General features: G+C 46.4%; 1 protein-coding gene across 1 annotated transcript; it reads right to left on the bottom strand.

Moving 5' to 3' along the window:
* Positions 1–5,885: 5,885 nt before the first annotated feature.
* her6 (hairy-related 6) lies at positions 5,886–7,659 on the bottom strand. The gene is made up of 4 exons (XM_068729229.1): positions 7,348–7,659; positions 7,105–7,200; positions 6,907–6,994; positions 5,886–6,737 (listed from the first exon to the last, which is right to left on the bottom strand). The coding sequence occupies exons 1-4, from the start codon at positions 7,453–7,455 to the stop codon at positions 6,199–6,201; spliced, it is 831 nt and encodes a 276-aa protein (XP_068585330.1). The 5' UTR covers positions 7,456–7,659; the 3' UTR covers positions 5,886–6,198.
* Positions 7,660–9,045: the final 1,386 nt, after the last annotated feature.

Raw genomic sequence — 9,045 nt, 5'->3', positions numbered from 1 at the left:
CTGTAATACATCTGTCTGCAAAGCTGCACACACCCAACAATCAAACACATCACAACAAGTTTCTCCGCAGGACTTCTCATTCGAGTTTCTTCTTTCAGAGCATACTGCCATTAAATGTGAGCCATTAAATCAAAGAACACAAACAAAACTGTTTGCACAGTCAAGACTTTAATCCATCAGTTTCTGTGCAGACACCTCCCTCCACTGTATCTCCTGTGTGTGTGGCCTTGACATTAACATTACATCATTAACACCATCTTCATGACTTTACAATAACAATGGCCAGTGTTTTGATTCACTGACATCAAACTCGCTGACTCCATCCCAGCTCCATCAGAGTGAAAAAGAGCTGGACATCCGGACTTGTTTGATGTATTCAAGGGTCAAAAAATCTGGTTTCTCTTTCCCTTCATCTCAGAGGGGCCCAAGCCTCCGCAGAGGGGCTGTTAAAAGCAGGAAAATAAAACCAGCCACGCGAGGGCAGAGCTCGTAGATCATACAGCCAAACAAGTGTGTAAGTTGAGTGTGTTAGGGGTGTGTTTCGCTCTCCTGCTGGACTTCACAAGTCTCCCTAGGCCACGTTAATTGATCACAGCCTCGCTCGCATGTGCAAAGAGAGGCCGAACCCCACGCAAAATGATGCTGTAATGTGAAAGTAGTGGCTGGTAAGCTGCAAGCATGCTCACACACATACATGAAGATATATTGCAGATGAACTCAGAGCAGGTACTGTAACTTCTCTCTCTCTTTCTCACCCCCACACGCACACACACACACACACACAAACACTCACAGAAACACACACAGACGGCAGCACGATATACAGCCTAAGTAAATCTTCTCAACATCCTGTCATATGAAAACACACATAAGGAACATAACCAGATTCAGGCTGCATAGTGTTATTGTATGCATAAGAAAAGATCACGTAAACTGTAGCTGACCCTGACCTTTGACTTTCTTGTCGAGACTGACAATAGAAACAGCAACCATTCTTTTTGGTCAACGCAGCACCATCGCTGTCCAGTGAAAAACATGTCCCAAAATTTGGTAATTTAAAATTTTTCAGAAACTGAAGAATGTATGAACTATTCCTACATAGAGTGAGACAATTCTTCCATGTCTTAAGCTAAAAAAAACATTTGAAAACTCAGTGGTTTTTTGAGAAAAGTTGACATTTTGGTGATACGTGGTTTTCAGGACAGCTGCGTTATACTGTCATGGGGTGGACATCTTCATATCACTACAGAATAAGCTACATGACTACTATGCACAATTCAAACATTTAAATTTGGTAATAGATATGTATTGCATTATTCATTCATTCAATTTTGGCTCTTTAGGACCCGCAAAACGACATGGCTGAATTAGCTGAGCTTACCCAACTCCACCAATGTTAAAGCACGCATTGAGTAACTCACAAGAAACAATATTTAACATTAATATCCTATGTGTACTTACATTTTACACATTTCAAATTATTGGTGTATTGTTTATCATAATCTTTCCAGTTTTTCCAGTTCAACTCTTGGGGGCCCTGACCCTGAAGTTGGGAAAGAGGCTCAGAAGTGCTTCATGAAGAACCTCTTTGTGTGATATCAAAAGCAACCAAACTGTCACCGTTGGCAGTTGTTTGGACGTTGGTGTGGTGGGAACTTGTTTGCCTGGTCTATTTGTTTGTTGTGATGGTCTCTGAGGGGGGAAACCCTCCCACTCAATTGGCCCTGGGTTCCAGAGAAACTGGAGGACAGGTCATACAAAGGCGCAGTGTGAAGGGGTCATCTCTGTCACAACCCAGATTTGGGGGATGTGCCAACTTTGTAACTGACGGCATCGTATGGTTGCCATGTCCTGCTCTCCTCAAGTCACCATGCCCTGTGACCATACACCAAAAACATGTTTACGAACTAAAACTGGGAGGATGGGCTATAGGGATGAAAAAGACTGCTTCTAAAGGCTGGAGACCATAAAAGAAACAATAATCCAGCATCACAGGACCACCTTTGCTAGAGTTCTTGTTTTTGAGTGTGTGTGAGAGGCTGGGCTGGTGAGAAACACTGTGGATTTACATAGCAGTCTGCGACTTCAAACGAGGTGGCTGACATTTGAATGGACTGGTGGTGGGAGCCTCTGGTGGGGTTTTTGTTGCCATGCAGGGTGAGCCAAGGAAAGTGGGCACGCACACTGCTGGGATTTGTGTGTTTACTAGGCCCACAGGTTACCATAGGAGCCCCGCACAATCTGAGTGTTTGAGAGACAAAGACAGAGTGTGAGAGAGAAAGATACGGAGACCGGGAGGTGGAAGCGTAAGAAGGGTACACCATGTAGAGTTAGATGGGTACCGAGTCACAGGGTGCACTGCAGACAGAGGACAGAACAACTCACATGAGTAATAGACTAAAAATAATGGAGTGGAGATCGGGTCCATGAGACTTGGATGCCCTTTTGTATGCAAGTACACATAATTCAAGCTCCCTGACTCCGGTAGCTTTTATGAATTGGTGAGCCAAGTAGTACATTGCTGTTCATTACCTTTATATGAATCTGATCAATAGCTACAACCTTACATGCAGGTAGTGAGAAAAAAAATCTATGCTTACATATCAGGTGAAGTGTTGGTTGCACTGCTCACGACCCATCCCCTAACTAAGGCCATAACCAGTGTTGCGGGTCAGAAATAGATATTGTGTAATTTTAAGGGGTCAGAAGCCAAAAATGTTGGGAACCACTGCTCTACATTAGCTGTTATGTCTCTGAGCCAATTGACAGAACCATGTGCATTTCTTGCACTTGGCAAAAATAAAATGTCTGGCCTTGAGTCTGTAATTAGTTGATCTCCACATGTCACACTGATGCAGAACAATGATTTTAAAATATCCTAAAATACGCCTTGACAGCTGTAGCTAAACTTCTGACCACGTCCAACCATAACAGTGTCAACCTCAGGAGGAATAAATGTTAGTTCAACACACAGGGAACCAAAGGGAAAAACCCTTTGCTCCTGACAAGGAACACCTGTCTGAGTGAGTGTATACTCTGGAATGAGTGTAAGCCTCTGGGACAGAAGGAGGGAAGCATATGAGTGAGTATGTATGCATGTGTATTTCTCTGCAGAAAATATGCGTAAATACCCAGTCAGGGTCATACATGAGTCTAACATACACTGAGCTTAAAAATCTAACTTTCCATTGTATTGTATGCTTGGATCAGGATTCAGATTGCATATACATACCGATCCACTTCCGCCCACACAGATCCAACACTTCTCTCTCCCTCCCACAGCTTTCCCTTTCCCTGCCTGGCTGCTCTGCTGGCTGGCTGACGAGCCGTGCTGCCGGGCTCGGTGGCGGTTGCCCTGTCTATCAGTCTATTTCCAGGCTCAGCGCCCAGCGCAGAGGCAGGCAGTCAGTCAGTCAGGCGGTGTGGTGGAGGGCAGAGGGGTTGATGCGTGTGTCAGAGAGGCGCTCTCCCACATTCCCCCGGCGGCTGGCAGCAGGCCGGGCCTGCGGAGGGGGGTTCGCCTCTTTCTCACGACCTCTCAGGTTCCTGCGCTCATCTGGGAGCTATTCATTTCCTGCCAGAAACCAGCCTTCCCCTGCAACTGCAGGAGGAGGGGGGATGAAGAGGGGAGGGAGAGGGAGAGGAGTTTGGCTTCGAAATGAGTCCAGGGCTTGGTACAGCAAGCCCTGGGCTTAAATCATAAAGCTCTCGCTTGTCTGGGCTGCAATCAAAGACAGCCCCAGTGACGGGCCGAGAGAGAGGGAGAGAGAGAAAGAGGAACCATGAGAGAGAGAGGGAGAGAGTGGACCATATGGTAGCACTTAGGGAGCCAAGGAGGAAGCAGAGGGGCTTTTTTTCCCTCCTTTTGCTCTCTGCATGCACGCGGAGTGTGGGAAAAGTTAATGGACACGCATGGCAGCTAACCCCCCGGTCGTGTTGTGACATGTGTGCGGTCACTCCGGCAGCTCGGCCACTGCACTGGGTAATTGGAGAGGCTCGTAAAGCTTTTCTCCAGAGGGGAAGAGACCACTGAAGATGTTGGTGGGTGCGTGGCGGTGGAGGGGAGGAAGGGCGGAAGAGGGGGGAAAGGCTGTGAGGTGGGGTGGGAGGGCTCAGCAGCTGGGTGTCGTCCGGGTCACACCACGTGCCTCCCAGACGTCCCGCGTCCAGCTGTGGCCCTGGGGCTCGGGGCAGGAAGCTCGACACTGGTCCGAGCACAGCTGGAATGCTGTGGGAACGTTTTGTGTAGGTGTGTGTGCGACTGTGCGTATTTGTGTGGAGAAGCTCTGGCTCACAGGAGACCGACTGTTATCCTGTGTGGTAGGCCTTTCCTTGAACACCCCCCCCCCCCCCCACACTTAACTCTCCACTACCTCACCCACTGTGCCCTTTGGCCAGGCATGTCCTCACCCAACACCCTGCACAAACACGCACGCACAAGACGGATGCACGCACAGGCGCGAGCACACACATGGCTTCAATCAAACAGGGATGCATGGCCCCCCGTAAAAAGGTGTGATGGAAATTCAAAATGATGGCACTTATCCACACTTTGTGCCTCTTAGCACACTGATAATTGCAAACACCTGCACCCCCCTTCCCACACACACCCCCTTCAAAGAACGGCCACACTCGGATAGCTGGAGGGGGCACACACACCTGGGCAGAGCAGAGCGCTACCACATGGCTCAGTGGCTAGGTGTTTAACGTGTCCTTCTGCTGTCAACCCACCATCCCCTGGCATCAAGGAACTCCCTCAGCTCTGATTAAAGACACAGCCGGAGGCTCCTCTGTGCTTCATACTGTCAGGAGATTAATGCTGTTGGCGATGTTAAAGCTGACTGATCAGCAGAAATCCTCATTAAGATGAGTTTCTAGCATTTTTAGCTTAATTGCTTCAAATTGTGAGTTCAATAAATAATTTCCAACTTTTGAGTTGATCATTGATGAGTGGCCATTTAGCTTCATGTCCTGATGAAATAGTTTCAAAACATGTAACAACAAAGATTCAAGTGACATGTTTTTATCAAATTCTGATACGGCTGCTCGGAGAAGCACATTTTACTCATAGATGATACCTAAGCCTCTCCAACAAAAGGCTCCTGTGTCTTGACTTAGCGAGTAATAATTCAATTATTTTCCTTTTTCCATAACCATTTCTTAAATAATCCAAATGCTTTGCTCTTTTTCATCTAAGAAGCTCAACCACAGCAGCCATTCATACTCCACTCGTTGAACAAACAAATACCAATAACACTGCAATGCACTTCTGCACTGCTAGATGGCGTAAGTGGCCTCTGTAAGACTCCAAAGTTTCCACCAGAAGTTGTGAAACTGCTGACTATCAGCACTAGATAGTCTAACTCTTTTGCATGGTGAATTAAAGAGCTACAGTCTCCTTCCTGACTCAATTATTGAGCTAATAGAATAACAACAGTTACTGACAGTCTGGTCCAGTGTGACTTACAGTTACTGAGCACGAACACTGTTTTTGCTCAAAGACACTTTAGAAAGAAGTGTGCCTCTCTTAATAAATAGCACACTGGTTGTTGCAGAGATTGAACCATCAACATTACTGCAGAGGAGTCTCTTACACCCAGCAATACTTCCTTTTCTGTATTTTTCTGTGTTACTACATTTTCTATCCAACAAAACACTTGTTGATTTTGTGTGTAAACAGCACACTCAAAGTGATCACATAACAAATAGTGTAACCAAAAAGGTGAATGTGTTCTACTGCTCAGTTTTGCTTCTACACACAGACAACGTACTATATTTTAAGGTCCAAATAAGATGGATAAACAGGTGGAAATTTGTATTATTTGCAGTTTTAAGCATTAATAATACGATCTTATTTAGTTTCCCCAACAAACAACTCAAGCGCATGTTTTTCAATATCTTTACAAATTTATTTGTCTTCCAAAACGAAGAACATCATAAGAGCATTGAACATATCTTTGGCATCACACAGTAAAAAAAGACAACTCAAATATATAAAAAAAATGCAGTGAACGGACTTCCACAATACAAATCTCATTTCAATATGAACTTTACTCCCTTGTTATAGCTGTACAAATATAGTGCATTCTCTTTCCATTTTACGAGAAAAAAAAACAGGTTCAAAACAACTTTCTAACATTGAACAAAGAGAGAACTATTAAGTGTCATTTTAAAGTCTTCGTGGCCCTTTCCAACTTCTCACCAGGGTCGCCACACTGAGTCCGTGTTGCCTGACGGGGCTCCGGGGGAAACCGCAGCCGGTAGAGGAACCGGCGTGCCGACGTTATTGGCGTAAACGGGGATAACAGGGCCGTTTGGCGCAAAAGCCGCGTTAGGTATGAGGAATGCAAACTGTCCGTCTGTAGCAGGCACGATCTGGAAACCGCCGTACACTTTGGTGGCGTCTGATGGTAAATTAACCGGCGATGAGCCTCCTTTACAGGACACCGGGTTCATGGGCAGGACCTGCGGGGATGAGCTGGGGATCTGCATGGACTGGCCGAAGGAGGGGTGGGTTGGTCCGGCGGTGGAGGGGAGCTGGTGCTGGTGTTGATGCTGACTGGGGTAGTTCATCGCGTTGATCTGGGTCATGCAGCTGGCCAGATGGCCGAGGAGCCGCGTTCTGACCTCGGTGTTGACGCCTTCGCAGGTGGACAGGAACCGGGTGACTTCATTCATGCACTCGCTGAAACCGGCACGATATTTTCCTAAGACGGTGGGGTCGGTGTTCAGGGCAGCTGCAGAGAAAACAGACAAGTATATTTAACTCAGGATATGTTTTATTTGAAAAATGTGTAAAATGTGTAAGATTTAGACAGGGGTCTTTAAACACGATTATTAGACCAGCCCAGATATGTTTTAAAACGCACAGCCATGACACAGATTAGTCCGGAAAATGCGACTTACCGGTCATCTGAGCCCTCTGGAGGTTCCGGAGATGCTTTACCGTCATCTCCAGGATGTCCGCCTTCTCCAGTTTAGAGTGTCTGGAGCTCTGAGAGGACGGAAAACACACATGGTTAGAATTACGCGCTCACTTTTTCAGCGTGTGACAGGGTCTGTTTTTAAATCTATTAATAACCAAGGCGCTAAGTGAGTACTTACATCTTTTTTGAGTGCATCCAGGATGAGAGTTTTCAGCTGCCCCAAGCTCTCGTTGATTCTGGCTCTTCTCCTCTTTTCCATTATTGGCTTGGATGACTAAAAATAAAAAAAATGTACGTTAACTATTAAATTTCTCTTTGATTCATGCGTAAAAGTGAAAATCCTCGTATTGGATGAGGAACTAAGGAAAATGTTGCCCAAAATCAAACATTTTGCTTTTTTAAAGATGAATATTATACCAACCTTTCTGTGCTCAGATGCTGTCTTGGGTTTATCTGGAGTTGTGTTCATGCTTGCCGGGGTTGCAGCGACCGGAGAGGATGAAGTTTTTTCCATCATATCGGCAGGCATTTTCTTATCGGAAATATCCAACAAAACCACAGCAAATTACGATCCAGTGGTGTAGGAAAAAGGATGATGAATATTTTCAGTTTGCGATATTCAAAAGTCCGCTCTCCCTCAAAACAATCCTGAGATATGTGGCGTATCAAGTTAAAATCCGTTTGAGCGACGCGCAGCAGCAGCGGCAGCTATCACGAGCGGATGCAGAGTCTCTGTTGGTCGCTCCGCGTGTGGCTTGTATTTATATCTCGCCCTGCACGCGAACGGCTCGTGTGAAACTTCCCAAACTTTCTTTCCCACAGTAACTTTCCACCAATCAGGGCGAGGGACACGCGGCCCAAGGGAGGACGGCTCGTGGTCGGCGCCCTCCCATTGGTTGTTTGGCCGCAAGAGCTGGCGGCCAATGGCGCGAGGCCCGGGTTCAGGGCACAGCCGGGGAAACTGCCTGCAGTCTTCAATCATCGTACCGTTTACATATTAACAGTGGAGCCGCTGACTGGCACCGCCACCAGGAGCGGGCACACGGACCTTTTATCTCCCAGACAAGCGATAACAGCAGAGAACATAATAACATTATGATACAAAAAATAGTAGGTGTTATGAATACTATACACAATAATATATAATAATACAAATTATAATAACACTCTTACACCCACAATCAAACCAACTGGAGCCGATTATGTTTTGGCCTGTCCACACAAAGTTGCCCTCTAACTCTTGTAGAATGTAGGTGTCCTAAATTGAAAGAAAAAAAGAAAGTTCTACTTCTGTACCGTTTAAAAACCACCAGTAGGAAGTGGTAGGCTATCTGACAATCAGAGTTTCAGTCATGTGGCATGGAGGCACAGGAGGGACCAGTTTTCTTTTCTTTTCTAACAAACTTCACAGACAGTTGCTGTTCGGCTATAATGCCATTAGTAAAAGAAACAAGTTTAGATGACAACTCAAAACCACAAGATGTGACAAACTCAGATACACACAGCCTTCAACACAACCATCATATCCAATGGAGTAATGCTAATTCAGCCTTCCCTCAGAGAAGGAAATCACATTAAATGCGCACACTCCATTTCCATGCTATTTACCACTAACTTTGTGGTACAAATTTTGGCATTTAATCATCTGTCGGTGTTGTGAATGTGGAGCACGTGCCAGGATGTTTTATGAGCGCGGTGGTTGGAGGTTTGGCCGCCGGGCTGCCGGGGGGCCGCCGGGCCAAGGGGGAGGGTGGAGGGGTGAGGGGAGGGTATGTGGCGGCGGCGGTGGTTTACATTAGAGGGGAAGGTAAATAGCAGCTGCTGTTTTAAAAGCCTGGGAAAACCACGCCTACAGAGAGAGCTGGAGCGGGCTCCCTTATCGGAATGTGAGCCAGAGCAGAGATATTTCTGAGCCCGGAGAGCTCACACGATCAGACCGCTGCCTCCTCCTCCTCCTTCTCCTTCTCCTCCACCTCCTCCTCCTCCCCGCCTTTGGTCGCCCCACAGCGTTCAAGGCTTTTTTAGATTTCAGGTCATAATTTCGTTTCATTATCTTTATTGCATTTGGAGAGACGCAAGAGCAGACGAGCGGTGCAGAGAAAAGAAAAAGCGGGGATCA

Source organism: Cebidichthys violaceus, unplaced genomic scaffold, assembly GCF_023349555.1.
Source record: "Cebidichthys violaceus isolate CVI_PGR_0920_01 unplaced genomic scaffold, fCebVio1.0.p SCAF_101, whole genome shotgun sequence".
NCBI lineage: Eukaryota > Metazoa > Chordata > Actinopteri > Perciformes > Stichaeidae > Cebidichthys > Cebidichthys violaceus.
This window is presented reverse-complemented; position numbering and strand designations above follow the sequence as displayed.

Coding starts and splice junctions, on each gene's coding strand:
- her6 (XM_068729229.1), bottom strand. CDS start 7,455: ATGCCTGCCGATATGATGGAAAAAACTTCATCCTCTCCGGTCGCTGCA. Junction 7,201..7,347: donor CAGCATCTGAGCACAGAAAG/GTTGGTATAATA, acceptor TTTTATTTTTAG/TCATCCAAGCCAATAATGGA. Junction 6,738..6,906: donor CCAGAGGGCTCAGATGACCG/GTAAGTCGCATT, acceptor TTTTCTCTGCAG/CTGCCCTGAACACCGACCCC.